The sequence below is a fragment of the Gadus morhua genome, chromosome 10 (assembly GCF_902167405.1).
Source record: "Gadus morhua chromosome 10, gadMor3.0, whole genome shotgun sequence".
In the NCBI taxonomy this organism is placed as follows: domain Eukaryota; kingdom Metazoa; phylum Chordata; class Actinopteri; order Gadiformes; family Gadidae; genus Gadus; species Gadus morhua.
The window spans coordinates 14,948,068-14,972,445 of record NC_044057.1 but is presented as its reverse complement, the minus strand read 5'-3'; the positions used below and the strand labels follow the sequence as shown (position 1 = coordinate 14,972,445).

The following is a 24,378-nucleotide window of genomic DNA, read 5'->3' as shown; positions in this document are numbered from 1 at the left end:
CATGAACAATTAAGAAAGTGTTGTTTCCGATAAATTATCGATTTATAGAAGTGAGAGCTTGTAGTGTCACAATGTTTTTAGATAATTTAAATCAATGTAATATTTGTAGGATTCAATTCAGCTCCCCTATAGGCCATACTTTGTTGCAGTAATTTGAAATTTCAATATCACAACTCCAAAACCATTTTTGTCATTTAATCTCCTAGACAAAAGTGTACGTTGCATCTCAGGAATGTACAATCTACAATCGAGACTCAATAATATGCTACATTGAAATCATAAGGTCATACGACCGAATGTTTGATAGACCTACTCTAAAACAGTATTGACATCCCAGTTTTGAACTCTAAGGGACGCTGTTGGTCAGTGAAAAAATAGTGTGTGTTCAGATTATGCTAGTTGGAGCTTCCCATCCCTTTAAATGCGACGGAGAGGCGAACTGAACCACGACGAAGCATTCAGGGTGGAGCTCGACCGAGGCACGCTCGCTTCGAAACTCGTCTTGTTGTTTAAAGGGAATTTAAATCAAATTGAGGGTTACAATTATTTTACCGGAGCTTGATTTTTTCCTTTTCTCTTTTTGTGGATATTATTGTGAGTTTCGTCGATGATTAATTGCTTTTGAAAATGGCGTTACGCCACAACGGGTGGGAATGTTGCTTTTCATGTCGGAGTAAAATGTGGATAATTTTTCTTTATTTCGTGATTTTTCTGAACGTTGCCAGTGGCCAGATCCGGTATTCTATTCCGGAGGAGATGAAAAAGGGGTCGCTTATCGGCAACGTTGCGCAGGATTTAGGGTTGGATCTGAAAAGGCTTCGTTCAGGCCGAGCAAGAATCTTGACGGGAGAAAGCCCTCAATACGCCGATCTGAGGACAGACAAAGGGATTCTAGTCGTGAACGAAAGGATGGACCGAGAGCAGCTCTGTGGCGACGTTACACCTTGTAGCTTTAGCTTCGAAATCATCTTAGAAAATCCAATTGAACTGCATCGTGTGATAATTGAAATATTGGACATAAATGACCATTCGCCTGCTTTTAAAAGTCGAAACATATTTCTTGAAATTAGTGAAATCGCTGCAGTTGGTTCTCGTTTTGATTTAGAAAATGCAGATGATCCTGACGTAGCGATTAATACTTTACAAAATTACTTGTTAACATCTAATGATAATTTTGTCCTGAAGCAACATTCAAAGGCAGACGGAAGCAAATTTGCACAAATGATTCTTCAAAAGCCACTAGACAGGGAGACTAATCCCCATCTTTCATTAAAACTAATCGCAGTTGACGGTGGAACTCCGCAGAGATCTGGTACAGTTAATATAGATATCACTGTTATAGATGCTAATGATAATGCTCCAATGTTTAAACAGTCTGTGTACAGAGCTACAGTAATAGAGAATGCTCCCATTGGGACCTATATTACAACTGTCAATGCTTCAGACGCTGATGCTGGTTCCTATGGTTTGGTAGCGTATTATTTCTCTAATTTAAAGGGTGGGTTAGCTGATATATTTAATATTGACAGTGCATCCGGTAAGATAACAACTACTGGTAATCTAGACTATGAAAAACTCAAAAAATATGAATTTAGGGTTGGGGCAAAAGATCAGGATGGATTAAATGATGGAAGCAACATAATAATTGAGGTGATAGATGTCAATGATAATGCCCCAGTAATTAACGTGATGTCATTCTCTAGCCCTGTTTCAGAAGACGCCCCTACTGGGACCACCATAGCTGTAATCAATGTAAAAGATTCTGATTCAGAGAAAAACGGACAGATAACATGTTCAATTGATACAAATCTCCCATTTAAAATACAATCCTCATTAACTAATTATTACAACCTGTTGTCAGATGTAGTTTTTGACCGTGAAACAACGTCAGAATACAACGTAACCATCACAGCGACAGATTCAGGGTCTCCTCCCTTATCCAGTGCAACAACTTTAAGGCTTTTTATTTCTGATGTGAATGACAATGCACCGATATTCACTAAAAAGAGTTATTCAGCTCATGTTGTAGAGAACAATGTGCCGGGGGTCTCCATATTCACTGTACGTGCTCGAGACGTAGACTGGAATCAGAATGCCAGAGTGTCGTATCTTCTGGAGGACACGCAGGTCAGTGGTAGTCCAGCCTCTACTCATGTTTCTATCAACTCTGAAACTGGAGTTCTGTATGCAGCGCGCTCTTTTGACTATGAACAAATTAAAGCACTGCAGCTAGTTGTTCAAGCTCAAGATGGAGGCTCTCCTCCCCTCAGTAGTAATGTGAGTGTGAGAATACTGATCCAGGACCAGAACGACAACGCCCCTCAGGTTCTGTATCCAGTCCAGACTGGTGGTTCTCTGGTGGCTGAAATGGTGCCTCGTTCAGTAGATGTGGGCTATCTGGTCACTAAAGTGGTGGCTGTTGATGTGGACTCTGGACAGAATGCCTGGCTCTCCTATAAACTACAGAAAGTCACAGACAGGGCCCTGTTTGAAGTGGGCTTACAGAATGGAGAAATAAGAACTATCCGCCAAGTCACTGATAAAGATGCTGTGAAACAAAGACTGACTGTTATAGTGGAGGACAACGGACAGCCCTCTCGTTCAGCTACAGTCATTGTTAACGTGGCGGTGGCGGACAGCTTCCCTGAAGTGCTCTCGGAGTTCACTGACTTTACACACGACAAGGAGTACAACGACAACCTGACTTTTTACTTGGTCTTGGCTTTGGCTGTAGTTTCCTTTCTCTTCATCACGTGTTTAGTGGTGATCATATCAGTGAAAATCTACAGATGGAGACAGTCTCGTATCCTGTATCATTCCAGTCTCCCGGTGATCCCATATTATCCACCACGGTACTCAGACACTTTGGGGACAGGGACTCTTCAGCACGTTTACAATTACGAGGTGTGCAGGACCACTGACTCCAGGAAGAGTGACTGTAAGGTTGGCAACGCTGGTAGTCAGAACGTTCTGATAATGGACCCCAGTTCTACAGGGACCATGCAGCGAATACAGAGTGAAAAGAGCATCCTGGATGAACCAGACTCTCCACTGGAGGTGAGTTCTATCAGATGTGGTTGTACATGAAAGTAGATTTGAAGCTCATACGATACGTTCAGCACCACGAAGAAGGAAAGCTCCCCTAAAGCTGAGAGCAGGAGAGCTTGCTGACCCAAAACTAAGTGACATTTTCTCATCGATAATTTCAGACTTTGCTTGCAAGCATTCTGGAGTGAGCAAAAATTTAAAGGCATGATAGATGAATGTAATTGTTATATTGTGATCAATTGAATACAAAATGCATAAAAGCCTTTATGCATTACTCCGAACGATTAGATATGTATCCATCCAGCTGGTTGTATCCCGTCTTTCTTGCTGGAGTTGTTTGCTAAACATTCATTTTTGATCAAGATCTGTGTGCCTTTGCAAGTTTGTGTGTGTGTGTGTGTGTGTGTTCTTGGGTGTTAGTCTGTGTGTGTGTGTGTGTGTGTGTGTGTGTGTGTGTGTGTGTGTGTGTGTGTGTGTGTGTGTGTGTGTGTGTGTGTGTGTGTGTGTGTGTGTGTGTGCGTGTGTGTGAATAATTCTCATCAAGAACAATATTGGGATTAGTTTATTTCCAATAAGTTTGCTAATGAAGTGAGAGCTTTCGCTAAGACAATGTTTCAGTGAATATAAATACATTGACCATTGTTAAGATTCAATTCAGTTCTCCCGTGGATAGTTTGTGGCAATAATTAATACTTTCCATATAAAAACGTAATAATGGTTCCTATCATTTTTTCTATTTGGCCGTATAATTTGCATCTCAGGAATGTGCACTCTACAGTCGGGAAAAAATAATATGCTAAATCCAAATCATAACGTCATTTGAATGTTTTACGTAGCCCTGTTGTGAAACGGTATTGACATTCCGTCTTTAAACTCTAAGGGACGCTGTTGTTCAGTGAAACAATTGTGTGTGTTCAGTCGACGCTAGTTGGATCTTACCATCCTTTTAACTGCGATAGAGAGGAGAACTGAACAGCAACGACGCATCCAGGTTGGAGCTTGACGGAGGCACTCTCGCCTCGAAACTCGTCTTGTTGTTCAAAGGGAATTTGAATTGAATTGCAAGCTTTTTTATGTGACTGGAACTTGGGTTTCACTTTTCTTTTTTTGTGGATACTATTGTGTATTTCATCAAGGATTATTTTCCATTGAAAATGGCGTTACGCCACAACGGATGGCAAGGTGGCTGTTCGTGTCGGAGTAAAATATGGATCGCTTTTCTATATTTCGTGATTTTTCTCAATGTCTCCAGTTGCCAGATCCGTTATTCTATTCCGGAGGAGATGAAAAAGGGGTCTCTTATCGGCAATGTTGCGCAGGATTTAGGGTTGGATCTGAAAAGGCTTCGTTCAGGCCGAGCAAGAATCTTGACGGGAGAAAGCCCTCAATACGCCGATCTGAAGACAGACAAAGGGATTCTAGTCGTGAATGAGAGGATGGACCGAGAGCAGCTCTGTGGTGACGTTACACCTTGTAGCTTTAGCTTCGAAATCATCTTAGAAAATCCAATTGAACTGCATCGGGTGATAATCGAAATATTGGATATCAATGACCATACTCCTTTTTTTAAAAGCATAAACATACATCTTGAAATTAGTGAGTCGGCTATAGTGGGTTCTCGTTTTAATTTAGAAAGTGCAGATGATCCTGATGTTGGTACTAACAGTTTGCAAAATTATATGTTGACAACAAACGAAAATTTCCTTATCAAACAACACTCTAACGCAGATGGCAGCAAATTCGCCGAAATGATTCTACAAAAACCCTTAGACAGGGAACTTAATCCTCGTCTTTCATTAAAGCTGATCGCGGTTGACGGTGGAACTCCTCAGAGATCTGGTACATTAAATATAGACATTACTGTTCTAGATGCGAATGACAATGCTCCCGTATTCAACCAATCAGTGTACAGTGCTAAAGTGACAGAGAATGCACCCATTGGGACACATGTAACCACGGTAAATGCTTCAGACGCTGATGCTGGCTCTTATGGCTCCGTTACTTACTATATTGCCAACTTAAAAGGCGGTCTGGGGGATTTATTTAATATTGACAGCATATCCGGTAAACTAACTGTTGATGGTAAAATTGACTTTGAGAAAGATAGAAAATATGAAATCAGGGTTGGAGCAAAAGACCAGGGTGGCCTGAACGATGGCTGTAAAGTTATCATTGAGGTGATTGATATCAATGATAACGCTCCACTAATTAGTGTGATGTCATTCTCTAGCCCTGTATCAGAGGACGCCCCTCCTGGGACCACCATAGCTGTAATCAATGTAAAAGATTCTGATTCAGAGAAAAACGGACAGATAACATGTTCAATTGATACAAATCTCCCATTTAAAATACAATCCTCTTTAACTAATTATTACAACCTTCTCTCAGATGTAGTTTTTGACCGTGAAACGAGGTCAGAATACAACATAACCATCACTGCGACAGATTCAGGGTCTCCTCCCTTATCCAGTGCAACAACTTTAAGGCTTGTTATTTCTGATGTGAATGACAATGCACCGATATTCACTAAAAAGAGCTATTCAGCTCATGTTGTAGAGAACAATGTGCCGGGGGTCTCCATATTCACTGTCAGTGCTCGAGACGTAGACTGGAATCATAATGCCAGAGTGTCGTATCTTCTGGAGGACACGCAGGTCAGTGGTAGTCCAGCCTCTACTCATGTTTCTATCAACTCTGAAACTGGAGTTCTGTATGCAGCGCGCTCTTTTGACTATGAACAAATTAAAGCACTGCAGCTAGTTGTTCAAGCTCAAGATGGAGGCTCTCCTCCCCTCAGTAGTAATGTGAGTGTGAGAATATTGATCCAGGACCAGAACGACAACGCCCCTCAGGTTCTGTATCCAGTCCAGACTGGTGGTTCTCTGGTTGCTGAAATGGTGCCTCGTTCAGCAGATGTGGGCTATCTGGTCACTAAAGTGGTGGCTGTTGATGTGGACTCTGGACAGAATGCCTGGCTCTCCTATAAACTACAGAAAGCCACGGACAGGGCGCTGTTTGAAGTGGGCTTACAGAATGGAGAAATAAGAACTATCCGCCAAGTCACTGATAAAGATGCTGTGAAACAAAGACTGACTGTTATAGTGGAGGACAACGGACAGCCCTCTCGTTCAGCTACAGTCATTGTTAACGTGGCGGTGGCGGACAGCTTCCCTGAAGTGCTCTCGGAGTTCACTGACTTTACACACGACAAGGAGTACAATGACAACCTGACTTTTTACTTGGTCTTGGCTTTGGCTTTGGTTTCCTTTCTCTTCATCACGTGTTTAGTGGTGATCATATCAGTGAAAATCTACAGATGGAGACAGTCTCGTATCCTGTATCATTCCAGTCTCCCGGTGATCCCATATTATCCACCACGGTACTCAGACACTTTGGGGACAGGGACTCTCCAGCACGTGTACAATTACGAGGTGTGCAGGACCACTGACTCCAGAAAGAGTGACTGTAAGGTCGGCAAAGCTGGTAGTCAGAACGTTCTGATAATGGACCCCAGTTCTACAGGGACCATGCAGCGAATACAGAGTGAAAAGAGCATCCTGGATGAACCAGACTCTCCACTAGAGGTGAGTTCTATCAGATGTGGTTGTGCATGAATGTTGATTTGTAGCTCATTCGATATGTTCAGCACCACAAAAAGGACAGCTCTCTTGAAAGATGAGGGCAGGCAGACTGAGTTCTATCATGTTGAAGCTCTTTTTAGACCTTTCAAAAGAATGGGTCACAATCAACGGCAGGATTAATGAATATTTAGTAATTGGAATGTGGTAAACAGCATTGGTACATGCATTATGGCACATCTGTCTTTTCAGATCGATACCCTGTGAGGCAAACACTGTGTGTGCGTGTGCGCATGTGTGTTCGTTTAAATGTACACGTAAATAATGTTCAATCTCATGAGCCTTCTAAAAGGTATTTTTCGAAATCATTTTTAACTTTGATTTTGAGGGATTATGATGTCACCTATATTGAAACCTTCTATATGATTGTTTGTTTTTGTGTAGTAAAAAATTACTGTCTCCGTCCATCTACTTGTGCATAGATATTATAAGTGAGTGTAATCGGTGTGATATCCTCATTGTATTAAAAATAATCATGGCAGTTTTATTTTTTGAGTACATTCAATTTAGTAATCATTATAATTAGATTATGATCTCTCATATACATATTTGACGATCATTTGTATCTCTTGATCCATATATTTAAACTCTGATTTGACAATACTTTTCCTATTAATATGCCTTAGTGTATTTTTCAGTTGAGTTTATTATTTTCTTCATTAATTGTTCCCGATTCATCAATATATCGAAAAGAACAGGTCATGTGAACAAATGTTTGATATGTAGGCCTACACTGACATTCCTCTAAGGGACGCTGTTGGTCAGTGGAAAAATAGTGTGTGTTCAGTAGATGCTAGTTGGAGCTTCCCATCCCTTTAACTGCGATAGAGAGGAGAACTGACATACAACGACGCATTCAGGTTGGAGCTTGATGGAGGCACTCTGGCTTCAAAACATGTCTTGTTGTTTAAAGCGAATTTAAGTTCGATTAGAGTATACTTTATTTTACAGGACCTTGGGTTTCTTCTTTTGTCATTTTTTGGAGTTTAATGTGCGTTTCGTGGAGGATTTTTCCAGATTGAAAATGGCGGTACGCCGCAACGGGTGTTGCTGTTCGTGTCGGAGTCAAATATGGATAATCTTTCTATATTTCGTCTTTTTTGTCAACATTGCCAGTTGTCAGATCCGGTATTCTATTCCGGAGGAGATGAAAAAGGGGTCTATTATCGGCAACGTTGCGCAGGATTTAGGGTTGGATCTGAAAAGGCTTCGTTCAGGCCGAGCAAGAATCTTGACGGGAGAAAGCCCTCAATACGCCGATCTGAGGACAGACAAAGGGATTCTAGTCGTGAATGAGAGGATGGACCGAGAGCAGCTCTGTGGCGACGTTACACCTTGTAGCTTTAGCTTCGAAATCATCTTAGAAAATCCAATCGAACTGCATCGTGTGATAATCGAAATTATGGACATTAATGACCATTCACCTGCTTTTAAAAGTAGAAACATTTATCTTGAAATTAGTGAAATTGCGGCAGTGAGTTCTCGTTTTGATTTAGAAAATGCAGATGATCCTGATGTAGAGATTAATGGTTTGCAAAATTACTTGTTAACACCCAACGAGTATTTTGTTCTCAAACAACAGACAAAGGCAGACGGCAGCAAATTCGCTGAAATTATCCTCCAAAAACCACTAGACAGGGAGACCAATCCACAGCTTTCTTTAAAGCTGATTGCAGTTGACGGTGGAACTCCTCAGAGATCTGGTACAGTCAATATAGATATCACTGTTCAAGATGCCAATGATAATGCCCCCGTGTTTAACCAGTCTGTGTACAGGGCTAAAGTAATAGAGAATGCACTTATTGGGACCTATATAACAACTGTAAATGCCTCTGACGCTGATGCTGGTTCAAATGGTTTGGTAACTTACTACTTCTCTAACTTAAAGGGGTCACTAGCTGATATATTTAATATTGACAATGTTTCTGGTAAAATTTCAGTTACTGGTTCAATTGATTTTGAGAAGGACAGAAAATATGAAATAAGAGTTGGAGCAAAAGATCAGGGAGGATTAAATGATGCAAGCAACATTATCATTGAAGTAATGGATGTCAATGATAACGCTCCTATAATTAATGTGATGTCATTCTCTAGCCCTGTATCAGAGGACGCCCCTCCTGGGACCACCATAGCTGTAATCAATGTAAAAGATTCTGATTCAGAGAAAAACGGACAGATAACATGTTCAATTGATTCAAATCTCCCATTTAAAATACAATCCTCATTAACTAATTATTACAACCTGTTGTCAGATGTAGTTTTTGACCGTGAAACAACGTCAGAATACAACATAACCATCACCGCCACAGATTCAGGGTCTCCGCCTTTATCCAGTGCAACAACTTTAAGGCTTGTTATTTCTGATGTGAACGACAATGCACCAATATTCACTAAAAATAGCTATTCAGCTCATGTTGTAGAGAACAATGAGCCGGGGGTCTCCATATTCACTGTCAGTGCTCAAGACGCTGACTGGAATCAGAATGCCAGAGTGTCGTATCTTCTGGAGGACACGCAGGTCAGTGGTAGTCCAGCCTCTACTCATGTTTCTATCAACTCTGAAACTGGAGTTCTGTATGCAGCGCGCTCTTTTGACTATGAACAAATTAAAGCACTGCAGCTAGTTGTTAAAGCTCAAGATGGAGGCTCTCCTCCCCTCAGTAGTAATGTCAGTGTGAAAATACTGATCCATGACCAAAACGACAACGCCCCTCAGGTTCTGTATCCAGTCCAGACTGGTGGTTCTCTGGTGGCTGAAATGGTGCCTCGTTCAGTAGATGTGGGCTATCTGGTCACTAAAGTGGTGGCTGTTGATGTGGACTCTGGACAGAATGCCTGGCTCTCCTATAAACTCCAAAAAGCCACTGACAGGGCGCTGTTTGAAGTGGGCTTACAGAATGGAGAAATAAGAACTATCCGCCAAGTCACTGATAAAGATGCTGTGAAACAAAGACTGACTGTTATAGTGGAGGACAACGGACAGCCCTCTCGTTCAGCTACAGTCATTGTTAATGTGGCGGTGGCGGACAGCTTCCCTGAAGTGCTCTCGGAGTTCACTGACTTTACACACGACAAGGAGTACAATGACAACCTGACTTTTTACTTGGTCTTGGCTTTGGCTGTAGTTTCCTTTCTCTTCATCACGTGTTTAGTGGTGATCATATCAGTGAAAATCTACAGATGGAGACAGTCTCGTATCCTGTATCATTCCAGTCTCCCGGTGATCCCATATTATCCACCAAGGTACTCAGACACTTTGGGGACAGGGACTCTCCAGCACGTGTACAATTACGAGGTGTGCAGGACCACTGACTCCAGGAAGAGTGACTGTAAGGTCGGCAACGCTGGTAGTCAGAACGTTCCGATAATGGACCCCAGTTCTACAGGGACCATGCAGAGAATACAGAGTGAAAAGAGCATCCTGGATGAACCAGACTCTCCACTAGAGGTGAGTTCTATCAAATGTGGTTGTGCATGAATTTTCAGCCTGTTAGATGGGTTCAGCACCACCATGAAGGACAGCTCCCCTGAAGATAAGAGCAGAGTGACTGACACAGATAAGTTACATCATCTTAGAGCTTATTTCAGACTGTGCCAATGAGCATTCTGGAGTGTGTCTTCAATTTAATTACATTGCAACGACAATTCTGCATTATTATGGACCATTCAATATTTATCCATCCATCTGGATTCCTGTGTTGCTTGCTGACGCTAAAATATATATTTATTTAGATCTATATGCCTTGCCATGTTTGTGTGTGTGTGTGTGTGCTTATGGTTGTGTGTGTGCTTATGGCTGTATGTGTGCTGGTGGTTGTGTGTGTGTTTGTGTGCATGTCTCTGTGTGTATGTCAGCTCTCATGTAGACTATACCTTGTCTCAATAATTAGGATTTTATTTATTAAAAATTCCCAAAAGTTCAGGGTACTTTTCTCCTAGGCCAAAGTTTAGGTTACTTCGCATTTTTGGAATGTGCCATCTACCCTCGGGAATCAGTAATATGCTATATTAAAATCAGAAATGCATACAACCGAATGTGTGACACCTAGGCCTACACTAATACAGTTTTGACATCTCCGTTTTGAACTCTAAGGGACGCTGTTGGTCAGTCAAAAAAATGTGTGTGATCAGTAGATGCTAGTTGGAGCTTCGCATGGCTTTAACTGCGACAGAGAGAACTGAATCACAACGAAGCATTCAGGGTGGAGCTTGACGGAGGAACCCTCGCTTCGTAACTCGTCGTGTTGTTTAAATTGAATTTGTATTCAATTGAGACTTTTCTTTATTTTACCGGAGCTTGGGGTTCTCCTTTTTTCTTATTTTGGGGATATCATTGTGAGGTTCGTCGAGGATTCATTCCTATTGAAAATGGCGTTACGCCACAACCGGTTGGTTGGTTGCTGTTCGCTTCGGAATCTGATATGGATATTTTTTCCATATGTGTTGTTTTTTCTCAACATCGGCAGTTGCCAGATCCGGTATTCTATTCCAGAGGAGATGAAAAAGGGGTCTCTTATCGGCAACGTTGCGCAGGATTTAGGGTTGGATCTGAAAAGGCTTCGTTCAGGCCGAGCAAAAATCTTGACGGGAGAAAGTCCTCAATACGCCGATCTGAAGACAGACAAAGGGATTCTAGTCGTGAACGAGAGGATGGACCGAGAGCAGCTCTGTGGTGACGTTACTCCTTGTAGCTTTAGCTTCGATATCATCTTAGAAAATCCAATCGAACTGCATCGTGTTATAATTGAAATAGTGGACATTAATGATCACAGTCCTGTTTTTAAAAGTGAACGCATTGCCCTAGAAATAAGTGAAAGTGCTGCAGTTGGATCACGTTTTGATTTAGAGAACGCGGAGGATCCTGACGTAGAAGCAAATGGATTGCAAGATTACATCCTTACGCCTAACGAAAATTTCGTTCTGAAACAGCAAGATAACATTGATGTAAACCACATTCGCAGAAATGATCATACAGAAACCGTTAGACAGAGAGATGAATCCTCATCTATCGTTAAAACTAATCGCGGTGGACGGTGGAAGTCCGCAGAGATCTGGTACAGTAAATATATACGTTACTGTTCTAGATGCCAATGATAATGCTCCCGTGTTTAACCAATCTGTGTACAGGGCAACAGTAATAGAGAATGCCCCCTTTGGGACCTATATTACAACGGTAAATGCTTCAGACGCTGATGCTGGTTCCTATGGTTTGGTGACCTACTATTTCTCAAACTTAAAGGGGACATTAGCTGGCGTATTTAATATTGACAATCTTACTGGTAAAATATCAGTAACAAGTCAAATTGACTTTGAGAAAGATAGAAAATATGAATTAAGAGTCGGAGCAAAAGATCAGGGCGGACTGAATGAAGCAAGTAAAGTAATCATTGAGGTAATTGATGTCAATGATAACGCTCCAGTAATTAACGTGATGTCATTCTCCACCCCTATATCAGAAGATGCTCCAGCTGGCATGACAATAGCTGTTATCAATGTAAAGGATTCAGATTCTGATCAAAATGGGCAGATTACATGTTCAATTGATTCAAAGCTCCAATTTAAAATTCAATCATTGTTACCAAACTATTACAACCTGCTCTCAGATGTAGTTTTTGACCGTGAAACAACGTCAGAATACAACATAACCATCACTGCGACAGATTCAGGGTCTCCTCCCTTATCCAGTGCAACAACTTTAAGGCTTGTTATTTCTGATGTGAACGACAATGCACCAATATTCACTAAAAAGACCTATTCAGCTCATGTTGTGGAGAACAATGAGCCGGGGATCTCCATATTCACCGTCAGTGCTCGAGACGCTGACTGGAATCAGAATGCCGGAGTGTCGTATCTTCTGGAGGACACGCAGGTCAGTGGTAGTCCAGCCTCTACTCATGTTTCTATCAACTCTGAAACTGGAGTTCTGTATGCAGCACGCTCTTTTGACTATGAACAAATTAAAGCACTGCAGCTAGTTGTTAAAGCTCAAGATGGAGGCTCTCCTCCCCTCAGTAGTAATGTGAGTGTGAGAATACTGATCCAGGACCAGAACGACAACGCCCCTCAGGTTCTGTATCCAGTCCAGACTGGTGGTTCTCTGGTGGCTGAAATGGTGCCTCGTTCAGCAGATGTGGGCTATCTGGTCACTAAAGTGGTGGCTGTTGATGTGGACTCTGGACAGAATGCCTGGCTCTCCTATAAACTACAGAAAGCCACAGACAGGGCGCTGTTTGAAGTGGGCTTACAGAATGGAGAAATAAGAACTATCCGCCAAGTCACTGATAAAGATGCTGTGAAACAAAGACTGACTGTTATAGTGGAGGACAACGGACAGCCCTCTCGTTCAGCTACAGTCATTGTTAACGTGGCGGTGGCGGACAGCTTCCCTGAAGTGCTCTCGGAGTTCACTGACTTTACACACGACAAGGAGTACAATGACAACCTGACTTTTTACTTGGTCTTGGCTTTGGCTGTGGTTTCCTTTCTCTTCATCACGTGTTTAGTGGTGATCATATCAGTGAAAATCTACAGATGGAGACAGTCTCGTATCCTGTATCATTCCAGTCTCCCGGTGATCCCATATTATCCACCACGGTACTCAGACACTTTGGGGACAGGGACTCTCCAGCACGTGTACAATTACGAGGTGTGCAGGACCACTGACTCCAGGAAGAGTGACTGTAAGGTCGGCAACGCTGGTAGTCAGAACGTTCTGATAATGGACCCCAGTTCTACAGGGACCATGCAGAGAATACAGAGTGAAAAGAGCATCCTGGATGAACCAGACTCTCCACTGGAGGTGAGTTCAATCAGATGTTGTTGTGCATGACTGTTGATTTGAAGATCATTAGATATGTTCCGCACCACAGAGAAGGACAGCTCACATCATAGATGCAGTCAGACTGACACAGGTCAGGTAAAGCTAATTTTAGACATTGAAAATGTCCTGAGAGTGGCTCACATTGAATGGCAGGATTCATGAATATTTATTATTTTGAATTTGGCTCATAGCATTGTTACATGCATTATGGCACATCAATCTGTTTCTTCATAATGGGTCCTTGTGAGGAGAAAAGTGTGTGTGTGTTTGCTCGTGTGTGCGTGTGTGTTTGTGTAAATGTATTTGGAAATAATGTTCAATTGTTCTATCAGAACATTCAACTTTGTTTAATATTATTATGATAAGATTATGCTCTCCCATATCCATATGTGTGACGATCATTTTTATTTCTTGATTCATTTATTTATACTTTGGTTTGGCAATGCTTTTCCCGTTATTAGGCCTTTGTGTATTTTAGAGTTGAGTGTATGCTCCTCTTTGTTGATTGGTCCAAATTCAGCAATACATCGACCTAAACTGGTCACGTGAACGAATGTTTGATGTGTGGGGCCCACTCCAAAATAGTATTGACATTCCGTATTCAAACTCTAAGGGACGCTGTTGGTCAGTGGAAAAATAGTGTGTGTTCAGTTGATGCATGGTGGATCTTCCCATCCCTCTAACTGCGATAGAGAGGAGAACTGAACCACAACGACGCATTAACGGTGGAGCTTGACGGAGGCACTCTTGCTCCGAAACTCGTCTTGTTGTTTAAAGGGAATTTAAATCCAATTGAGAGCTTACTTTATTCTACCGGATATTGTTTCCCTCCTTCTCTTATTTTGTGGATATTGATGCGAGACTAGAGGATTTTTTCGTGTTGAAAATGGCGTTGAGCCACAACGGATGGGGATGTTGCTGTTCGTGTCGTAGTCAAATATGGATAATTGTTCTATATTTGCTTATTTTTCTCAACATCGCCACTTGCCAGATCCGGTATTCTATTCCGGAGGAGATGAAAAAGGGGTCTCTAATCGGCGACGTTGCGCAGGATTTAGGGTTGGATCTGAAAAGGCTTCGTTCAGGCCGAGCAAGAATCTTGACGGGCGAAAGCCCTCAATACGCCGATCTGAGGACAGACAAAGGGATTCTAGTCGTGAATGAGAGGATGGACCGAGAGCAGCTCTGTGGCGACGTTACACCTTGTAGCTTTAGCTTCGAAATCATCTTAGAAAATCCAATCGAACTGCATCGTGTGATAATCGAAATACTTGACATTAATGACCATCCACCCTCATTTAAAAATACAAACATAGATCTGGAAATCAGCGAGTCAGCGACAGTAGGATCGCGTTTTAATTTAGAAAGTGCAGGTGATCCTGATGTTGGGCCAAACAGTTTGCAAAACTATATGTTAACCAAGAACGAACATTTCGTTCTCAAACAACACTCCAACGCCGATGGACGCAGATTTGCGGAAATGATTCTTCAGAAATCCTTAGATAGAGAGATTAATCCTCATCTTTCGTTAAAGCTGATCGCAGTTGACGGTGGAACTCCCCAGAGATCTGGAACAGTAAATATAGACGTCACTGTATTAGATGTTAATGATAATGCTCCCGTGTTTAACCAGTCTGTGTACAGGGCAACAGTGATAGAGAATGCACCCATTGGGACCTTTATTTCTACTGTGAATGCTTCAGATGCTGACACTGGTTCCAATGGTTTGGTGACTTACTATTTTGCTGACCTTAAAGGTGATTTAGATGATTTATTTAATGTTCACGGCATATCCGGTAAACTAACTGTTACTGGTAAAATTGATTTTGAAAAAAATAAAAAATATGAAATGAGAGTTGGCGCAAGAGATCAGGGTGGATTGAATGATGCAAGCATTATAATCATTGAGGTTATTGATGTCAATGATAACGCACCAGTAATTAATGTGATGTCATTCTCTAGCCCTGTATCAGAAGACGCCCCTACTGGGACCACCATAGCTGTAATCAATGTAAAAGATTCTGATTCAGAGAAAAACGGACAGATAACATGTTCAATTGATTCAAATCTCCCATTTAAAATACAGTCATCATTAACAAATTATTACAACCTGCTCTCAGATATAGTTTTTGATCGTGAAACAACGTCAGAATACAACATCACTATCACTGCGACCGATTTAGGGTCTCCACCCTTATTCAGTGCAACCACTTTAAGGCTTATTATTTCTGATGTAAATGACAATGCACCAATATTCACTAAAAAGAGCTATTCAGCTCATGTTGTAGAGAACAATGAGCCAGGAGTCTCCATATTCACAGTCAGCGCTCGAGACGCTGACTGGAATCAAAATGCCAGAGTGTCGTATCTTCTGGAGGACACGCAGGTCAGTGGTAGTCCAGCCTCTACTCATGTTTCTATCAACTCTGAAACTGGAGTTCTGTATGCAGCGCGCTCTTTTGACTATGAACAAATTAAAGCACTGCAGCTAGTTGTTAAAGCTCAAGATGGAGGCTCTCCTCCCCTCAGTAGCAATGTGAGTGTGAAAATACTGATCCAGGACCAGAACGACAACGCCCCTCAGGTTCTGTATCCAGTCCAGACTGGTGGTTCTCTGGTGGCTGAAATGGTGCCTCGTTCAGTAGATGTGGGCTATCTGGTCACCAAAGTGGTGGCTGTTGATGTGGACTCTGGACAGAATGCCTGGCTCTCCTATAAACTACAGAAAGCCACAGACAGGGCGCTGTTTGAAGTGGGCTTACAGAATGGAGAAATAAGAACTATCCGCCAAGTCACTGATAAAGATGCTGTGAAACAAAGACTGACTGTTATAGTGGAGGACAACGGACAGCCCTCTCGTTCAGCTACAGTCATTGTTAATGTGGCGGTGGCGGACAGCTTCCCTGAAGTGCTCTCGGAGTTCACTGACTTTACACACGACAAGGAGTACAATGACAACCTGACTTTTTACTTGGTCTTGGCTTTGGCTGTGGTTTCCTTTCTCTTCATCACGTGTTTAGTGGTGATCATATCAGTGAAAATCTACAGATGGAGACAGTCTCGTATCCTGTATCATTCCAGTCTCCCGGTGATCCCATATTATCCACCACGTTACTCAGACACTTTGGGGACAGGGACTCTCCAGCACGTGTACAATTACGAGGTGTGCAGGACCACTGACTCCAGGAAGAGTGACTGTAAGTTCGGCAACGCTGGTAGTCAGAACGTTCTGATAATGGACCCCAGTTCTACAGGGACCATGCAGAGAATACAGAGTGAAAAGAGCATCCTTGATGAACCAGACTCCCCACTAGAGGTGAGTTCTGTCAGATGTGGTTGTGCGTGAATGTTTATTTTTACCTCATTAGATATGTTCAGCACCACTAGGATGGACAGCTCCTCTGAAGATAAGCGCAGAGAGACTGACACAAGATAGGTGACATCATCTTAGCGGTTAAACCAGACTGTGCCGATGAGCATTCTGGCATGAGTCACAATGAAGGCATGATATGAATTGTTGGGGAATGTCGTCCATTGAATTACATTATGCATAACGACAATTCTGCATTCTTATGGACCATTCAAATGTATCCATCCATCTGTTTGCATTCATGTGTTGGTTGCTTGTTATCAGCTAAAATGTATCTTCAATTCATCTATGTTCCTTGCCATGTTTGTGTGTGTGTGCTTATGGTTGTGTGTGCTATTGGCGTTGTTTGGGGTTGTGGCTGTGTGTGTACTTGTGGCTGTGTGCGTGTGTTTGTTTGTGCATGTCTCTGTGTGGGTGTGTAGGTGTGTGTATGTATGTTTCTGAATAATTCTCTTAATTAATAATTCAGAAAGTTATGTTGCCGATGAAGCACTGAATTATAGAACTGAGAGCTTAGTACCACAATGTTTCAGTGAGTTCAATTCAGCTCTCCTCGAAACTATACTTTGTGTCAATAATTCCGATTTTATATATTAAAACTTGAAAAAAGTTCTCGATATTTTTTCTCCTAGGCCAAAGTGTACGTCGCATTTTAGGAATGTGCAATCTTGTAATCTTCCATGGGGAATCAGTAATATGCAATATTAAAATCATAAGGTCATACGAACGAACGTTTGATATGTAGGCCTATTCTGAAACAGTTTTCACATTCCATGTTTGAACTCTAAGGGACGCTGTTGGTCAGTGAAATAAATAGTGTGTTCAGTAGATGCTAGTTGGAGCTTCCCATCCCTTTAACTGCGATAGAGATGAGAACTGAACAACAACGACGCATGTAAGGTGGAGCTTGATGGCGGCACTCTCGTCTCGAAACTCATCTTGTTGTTTAAAGTGAATTTGAATGCATTGGGAGCTCACTTTAATCCAACGGACCTTGCGTTTCATCGTCTCTTATTTTGTGGACATTGATGTGAGTTTCGTCGAGGATTAATTGCGATTGAAAATGGCGTTACGCCACAAAGGATGGGAATGTTGCTTTTCATGTCGGAGTGAAATATGGATTATTTTTCTATATTTCTGTTTCATTTTCAACCTCGCCAGTTGCCAGATCCGGTATTCTATTCCGGAGGAGATGAAAAAGGGGTCTCTTATCGGCAACGTTGCGCAGGACTTAGGGTTGGATCTGAAAAGGCTTCGTTCAGGCCGAGCAAGAATCTTGACGGGAGAAAGCCCTCAATACGCCGATCTGAAGACAGACAAAGGGATTCTAGTCGTGAATGAGAGGATGGACCGAGAACAGCTCTGTGGCGACGTTACACCTTGTAGCTTGAGCTTCGAACTCATTTTAGAAAATCCAATTGAACTGCATCGTGTTACACTTGAAATACTGGACATCAACGACCATACTCCTTCTTTTAAAAATAAAAACTTGAATCTGGAAATAAGCGAATCGGCAACATTGGGCACTCCGTTTGATTTAGAGAGTGCAGAGGATCCTGATGTAGGGCATAACAGTTTGCAAAATTATGTGCTTACAGCTAATGAACATTTTGTTCTCAAACAACAATCAAACATGGATGGAAGTATATTTGCAGAAATGATTCTCCAGAAACCGTTAGACAGAGAAATGAATCCTCATCTCTCGTTAAAACTAATCGCAGTTGACGGTGGAACTCCACAGAAATCTGGTACAGTACATATAGAAATTACGGTTCTGGATGCCAATGATAATGCTCCTGTGTTTAATCAGTCTGTGTACAGGGCTACATTAATAGAGAATGCACCCATTGGGACCTATATTACAACTGTCAATGCTTCAGACGCTGATGCTGGCCCCTATGGTATGGTAACTTACTATTTCTCTAACTTAAAGGGTGGCTTGGCTGATTTGTTTAATATTGATGTTGCATCAGGTAAAATATCGGTTACTGGTAAAATCGACTTTGAAAAAGATAGAAAATATGAATTAAGAGTCGCAGCGAAAGATCAGGGGGGACTGAATAACGGGAGTAAATTAATCATCGATGTAATGGACGTCAATGATAACGCTCCAGTAATTAATGTGATGTCATTCTCTAGCCCTGTTTCAGAAGACGCCCTTACTGGGACCACAATAGCTGTAATCAATGTAAAAGATTCGGATTCAGAGAAAAATGGAAAGATAACATGTTCAATTGATTCCAAACTCCCGTTTAAAATACAGTCATCCTTAACAAATTATTACAACCTGCTCTCAGATGTAGTTTTTGACCGTGAAACAACGTCAGAATACAACATAACCATCACCGCCACAGATTCAGGCTCTCCACCCTTATCCAGTGCAACAACTTTAAGGCTCGTTATTTCTGATGTGAACGACAATGCACCAATATTCACCAGAAAGAGCTATTCAGCTCATGTTGTAGAGAACAATGAGCCAGGGGTCTCAATATTCACTGTCAGTGCTCGAGACGTAGACTGGAATCAGAATGCCAGAGTGTCGTATCTTCTGGAGGACACGCAAGTCAGTGGTAGTCCAGCCTCTACTCATGTTTCTATCAACTCTGAAACTGGAGTTCTGTATGCAGCGCGCTCTTTTGACTATGAACAAATTAAAGCACTGCAGCTAGTTGTTAAAGCTCAAGATGGAGGCTCTCCTCCCCTAAGTAGTAATGTGAGTGTGAAAATACTGATCCAGGACCAGAACGACAACGCCCCTCAGGTTCTGTATCCAGTCCAGACTGGTGGTTCTCTGGTGGCTGAAATGGTGCCTCGTTCAGCAGATGTGGGCTATCTGGTCACTAAAGTGGTAGCTGTTGATGTGGACTCTGGACAGAATGCCTGGCTCTCCTATAAACTACAGAAAGCCACAGACAGGGCGCTGTTTGAAGTGGGCTTACAGAATGGAGAAATAAGAACTATCCGCCAAGTCACTGATAAAGATGCTGTGAAACAAAGACTGACTGTTATAGTGGAGGACAACGGACAGCCTTCTCGTTCAGCTACAGTCATTGTTAACGTGGCGGTGGCGGACAGCTTCCCTGAAGTGCTCTCGGAGTTCACTGACTTTACACACGACAAGGAGTACAATGACAACCTGACTTTTTACTTGGTCTTGGCTTTGGCTGTGGTTTCCTTTCTCTTCATCACGTGTTTAGTGGTGATCATATCAGTGAAAATCTACAGATGGAGACAGTCTCGTATCCTGTATCATTCCAGTCTCCCGGTGATCCCATATTATCCACCACGGTACTCAGACACTTTGGGGACAGGGACTCTCCAGCATGTGTACAATTACGAGGTGTGCAGGACCACTGACTCCAGAAAGAGTGACTGTAAGGTCGGCAACGCTGGTAGTCAGAACGTTCTGATAATGGACCCCAGTTCTACAGGGACCATGCAGCGAATACAGAGTGAAAAGAGCATCCTGGATGAACCAGACTCTCCACTGGAGGTGAGTTCTATCAGAACCACATCACATGTGGTTGTTCAGGAATGTTTATTTTAGCTTGTTAGATTTGATCAGCACCACCAAAAAGGACAGCACCACTGAAGATGAGAGCAGAGAGACTGACACAAGACTAAGTAACATATTCTTAGACCTTATTTCAGACTGTTGCAATTAGCATTCTGGAGTGAGTTGAAATTGAAGGCATGATATGAATTGTTGGGGAATGTCTTCAATTGAATTAAATACAGCAATTCTGCATTATTATCGACCATTCAATAGTTATCCATCAATCTGTTTGCGTTCCTGAGTTGCTTGCTGATGCTATTGGCTAAAATGTATCCTTTATCTAGATCTATGTGCCTTGCCATGTGTGTGTGGGCGTGCAGGTTGTTGCGCGTGTGTGTGTGTGTGTGTGTGTGTGTGTGTGTGTGTGTGTGTGTGTGTGTGTGTGTGTGTGTGTGTGTGTGTGTGTTTGTGAATAATTCTCATCATAAACAATTAAGAAAGTTTTGTTTCCGATAAATTATCGATTTATAGAAGTGAGAGCTTGTACTATCACAATGTTTCAGCAAATTCAAATCAATGTAATATTTGTAGGATTCAATTCAGCTCCCCTATAGGCCATACTTTGTTACAATAATTTGAAATTTCAATATCACAACTCCAAAACAATCTTTGTCATTTAATCTCCTAGGCAAAAGTGTATGTTGCATCTCAGGAATGTACAATCTACAATCGGGACTCAGTAATATGCTACATTGAAATCAAAAGGTCATACGACCGAATGTTTGAAAGACCTACTCTAAAACAGTATTGACATCCCAGTTTTGAACTCTAAGGGACGCTGTTGGTCAGTGAAAAAATAGTGTGCGTTCAGATTATGCTGGTTGGAGCTTCCCATCCCTTTAAATGCGATGGAGAGGCGAACTGAACCACAACGACGCATTCAGGCTGGAGCTCGACCGAGGCACGCTCGCTTCGAAACTCGTCTTGTTGTTTAAAGGGAATTTAAATCAAATTGAGGGTTACAATTATTATACCAGAGCTTGATTTTTTCATTTTCTCTTTTTGTGGATATCATTGTGAGTTTCGTCGATGATTAATTGCTTTTGAAAATGGCGTTACGCCACAACGGGTGGGAATGTTGCTTTTCATGTCGGAGTAAAATGTGGATAATTTTTCTTTATTTCGTGATTTTTCTTAACGTTGCCAGTGGCCAGATCCGGTATTCTATTCCAGAGGAGATGAAAAAGGGGTCGCTTATCGGCAACGTTGCGCAGGATTTAGGGTTGGATCTAAAAAGGCTTCTTTCAGGCCGAGCAAGAATCTTGACGGGAGAAAGCCCTCAATACGCCGATCTGAAGACAGACAAAGGGACTCTAGTCGTGAACGAGAGGATGGACCGAGAGCAGCTCTGTGGCGACGTTACACCTTGTAGCTTGAGCTTTGAAATCATCTTAGAAAATCCAATCGAACTGCATCGTGTGATAATCGAAATTCTTGACATAAATGACCATCCTCCTACTTTTAAAAATAGAAACATACGACTGGAGTTCAGTGAGTCGGCTATCGTAGGTTCTCGTTTTAGTTTAGAAAATGCGGATGATCCTGATGTAGGGCCCAATAGTTTGCAAAATTATGTGTTAACCAAAAACGAACATTTCCTTCTCAAACAACGTTCTGATGCCGATGGCAGCAAATTCGCAGAAATTAATTTACAGAAATCTTTAGATAGAGAAACAAATCCTCATTTTTCATTACAGCTGATTGCAGTTGACGGTGGAAATCCACAAAGATCTGGTACAGTAGATATAGATATCACTGTTCTAGATGTTAATGATAATTCTCCCGTGTTTAACCAGTCTGTATACAGAGCTACAGTGGTAGAGAACGCCCCCATTGGGACCTTTATTTCCACTGTAAATGCTTCAGATGCTGACACTGGTTCCAATGGTTTGGTGACTTACTATTTTACAAACCTAAAAGGGGGTTTAGGTGAGTTGTTTAATATTGACAGTGGATCTGGTAAAATATCAGTAACCGGTAAAATTGACTTTGAAAAAGATAGAAAATATGAATTAAGAGTTGGAGCCAAAGATCAGGGTGGCCTGGATGATACAAGTAAGGTAATTATTGAGGTGATTGATGTCAATGATAACGCGCCACTAATTAACGTGATGTCATTCTCTAGCCCTGTATCAGAGGACGCCCCTACTGGGACCACCATAGCTGTAATCAATGTAAAAGATTCTGATTCTGAGAAAAACGGACAGATAACATGTTCAATTGATTCATTTCTCCCGTTCAAAATACAATCCTCTTTAACTAATTATTACAACCTGCTCTCAGATGTAGTTTTTGACCGTGAAACAACATCAGAATACAACATAACCATCACCGCGACAGATTCAGGCTCTCCTCCCTTATCCAGTGCAACAACTTTAAGGCTTGTTATTTCTGATGTGAATGACAATGCACCAATATTCACTAAAAAGAGCTATTCAGCTCATGTTGTAGAGAACAATGAGCCAGGGGTCTCAATATTCACCGTCAGCGCTCGAGACGTAGACTGGAATCAGAATGCCAGAGTGTCGTATCTTCTGGAGGACACGCAGGTCAGTGGTAGTCCAGCCTCTACTCATGTTTCTATCAACTCTGAAACTGGAGTTCTGTATGCAGCGCGCTCTTTTGACTATGAACAAATTAAAGCACTGCAGCTAGTTGTTAAAGCTCAAGATGGAGGCTCTCCTCCCCTCAGTAGTAATGTGAGTGTGAAAATACTGATCCAGGACCAGAACGACAACGCTCCTCAGGTTCTGTATCCAGTCCAGACTGGTGGTTCTCTGGTGGCTGAAATGGTGCCTCGTTCAGTAGATGTGGGCTATCTGGTCACTAAAGTGGTGGCTGTTGATGTGGACTCTGGACAGAATGCCTGGCTCTCCTATAAACTACAGAAAGCCACAGACAGGGCGCTGTTTGAAGTGGGCTTACAGAATGGAGAAATAAGAACTATCCGCCAAGTCACTGATAAAGATGCTGTGAAACAAAGACTGACTGTTATAGTGGAGGACAACGGACAGCCCTCTCGTTCAGCTACAGTCATTGTTAACGTGGCGGTGGCGGACAGCTTCCCTGAAGTGCTCTCGGAGTTCACTGACTTTACACACGACAAGGAGTACAATGACAACCTGACTTTTTACTTGGTCTTGGCTTTGGCTGTGGTTTCCTTTCTCTTCATCACGTGTTTAGTGGTGATCATATCAGTGAAAATCTACAGATGGAGACAGTCTCGTATCCTATATCATTCCAGTCTCCCGGTGATTCCATATTATCCACCACGGTACTCAGACACTTTGGGGACAGGGACTCTCCAGCACGTGTACAATTACGAGGTGTGCAGGACCACTGACTCCAGGAAGAGTGACTGTAAGGTCGGCAACGCTGGTAGTCAGAACGTTCTGATAATGGACCCCAGTTCTACAGGGACCATGCAGAGAATACAGAGTGAAAAGAGCATCCTGGATGAACCAGACTCTCCACTAGAGGTTAGAACATTTCCATAACCTATTTTCCTTTTCTCTGCTGTTTCTGTGTTTCAGGACCCTGGAGAGTTATACTTGTGTGTTCAGGTTGTCTCTGTGTTCTCGTCCAGAAGTAACCTGTTTAGGGTCAGTTTAGGATTAAACTCATGTACAATTAAATTAATGAATACATATGCTTCATCATGGTTATGTAGCATATATACGCATGTTTTTCAAATGTTGTAGTATTCTAATGCTACACTTGGTTGAACCAGTTAGTGTTTTCACCCAATCAAATTAAACAGTTTTAATGTAATATACTACAACATCCCAAAAACTGACCCGTATAAATATGCAGACCATCTCTAAGTAATTTTTGTTCATAAAAATGTAATTACTGCCTCAATCCTTGTTAACAGAAGGTCGTTTATTTGATGGAGTAAATGTGGTGGTCCTATGTCCTGTAGTTTTCCATTTTGAACTCAAAGGGA

General features: G+C 42.0%; 6 protein-coding genes and 1 pseudogene across 17 annotated transcripts in view; all 7 read left to right on the top strand.

The window, feature by feature from the left end:
- Positions 1 to 24,378, top strand: part of LOC115552155 (protocadherin gamma-C5) — a 297,188-nt gene that overhangs the window by 160,709 nt on the left and 112,101 nt on the right. The window contains exon 1 of one of the 12 annotated variants that reach the window (XM_030367973.1): positions 21,316 to 23,911. The exons of the other annotated variants lie outside the window; for them this stretch is intronic. Within the exon in view, the coding sequence (XP_030223833.1) occupies positions 21,482 to 23,911 (2,430 nt within the window). The 5' untranslated portion in view covers positions 21,316 to 21,481. Of the gene's footprint in view, positions 1 to 21,315; positions 23,912 to 24,378 lie in introns of those variants that run through there. 12 annotated transcript variants of the gene reach the window in all.
- On the top strand, positions 483 to 3,450 carry LOC115552180 (protocadherin gamma-A3-like). The gene has a single exon (XM_030368035.1). It carries the CDS (start codon positions 628 to 630, stop codon positions 3,085 to 3,087), a length of 2,460 nt encoding a protein of 819 aa, XP_030223895.1. The 5' UTR covers positions 483 to 627; the 3' UTR covers positions 3,088 to 3,450.
- On the top strand, positions 3,563 to 6,677 carry LOC115552176 (protocadherin beta-16-like). Its single transcript, XM_030368032.1, has one exon. It carries the CDS (start codon positions 4,203 to 4,205, stop codon positions 6,660 to 6,662), a length of 2,460 nt encoding a protein of 819 aa, XP_030223892.1. The 5' UTR covers positions 3,563 to 4,202; the 3' UTR covers positions 6,663 to 6,677.
- Positions 7,425 to 10,179, top strand: LOC115552182 (protocadherin gamma-A11-like). The gene has a single exon (XM_030368038.1). It carries the CDS (start codon positions 7,711 to 7,713, stop codon positions 10,162 to 10,164), a length of 2,454 nt encoding a protein of 817 aa, XP_030223898.1. The 5' UTR covers positions 7,425 to 7,710; the 3' UTR covers positions 10,165 to 10,179.
- LOC115552175 (protocadherin gamma-A9-like) lies at positions 11,040 to 13,575 on the top strand (annotated as a pseudogene).
- LOC115552177 (protocadherin beta-16-like) lies at positions 13,815 to 16,867 on the top strand. Its single transcript, XM_030368033.1, has one exon. The coding sequence runs from the start codon at positions 14,393 to 14,395 to the stop codon at positions 16,850 to 16,852; it is 2,460 nt and encodes an 819-aa protein (XP_030223893.1). The 5' UTR covers positions 13,815 to 14,392; the 3' UTR covers positions 16,853 to 16,867.
- Positions 17,756 to 20,650, top strand: LOC115552168 (protocadherin gamma-A5-like). Its single transcript, XM_030368024.1, has one exon. It carries the CDS (start codon positions 17,940 to 17,942, stop codon positions 20,421 to 20,423), a length of 2,484 nt encoding a protein of 827 aa, XP_030223884.1. The 5' UTR covers positions 17,756 to 17,939; the 3' UTR covers positions 20,424 to 20,650.

Coding starts and splice junctions, on each gene's coding strand:
- LOC115552176 (XM_030368032.1), top strand. CDS start 4,203: ATGGCGTTACGCCACAACGGATGGCAAGGTGGCTGTTCGTGTCGGAGT.
- LOC115552177 (XM_030368033.1), top strand. CDS start 14,393: ATGGCGTTGAGCCACAACGGATGGGGATGTTGCTGTTCGTGTCGTAGT.
- LOC115552180 (XM_030368035.1), top strand. CDS start 628: ATGGCGTTACGCCACAACGGGTGGGAATGTTGCTTTTCATGTCGGAGT.
- LOC115552182 (XM_030368038.1), top strand. CDS start 7,711: ATGGCGGTACGCCGCAACGGGTGTTGCTGTTCGTGTCGGAGTCAAATA.
- LOC115552168 (XM_030368024.1), top strand. CDS start 17,940: ATGGCGTTACGCCACAAAGGATGGGAATGTTGCTTTTCATGTCGGAGT.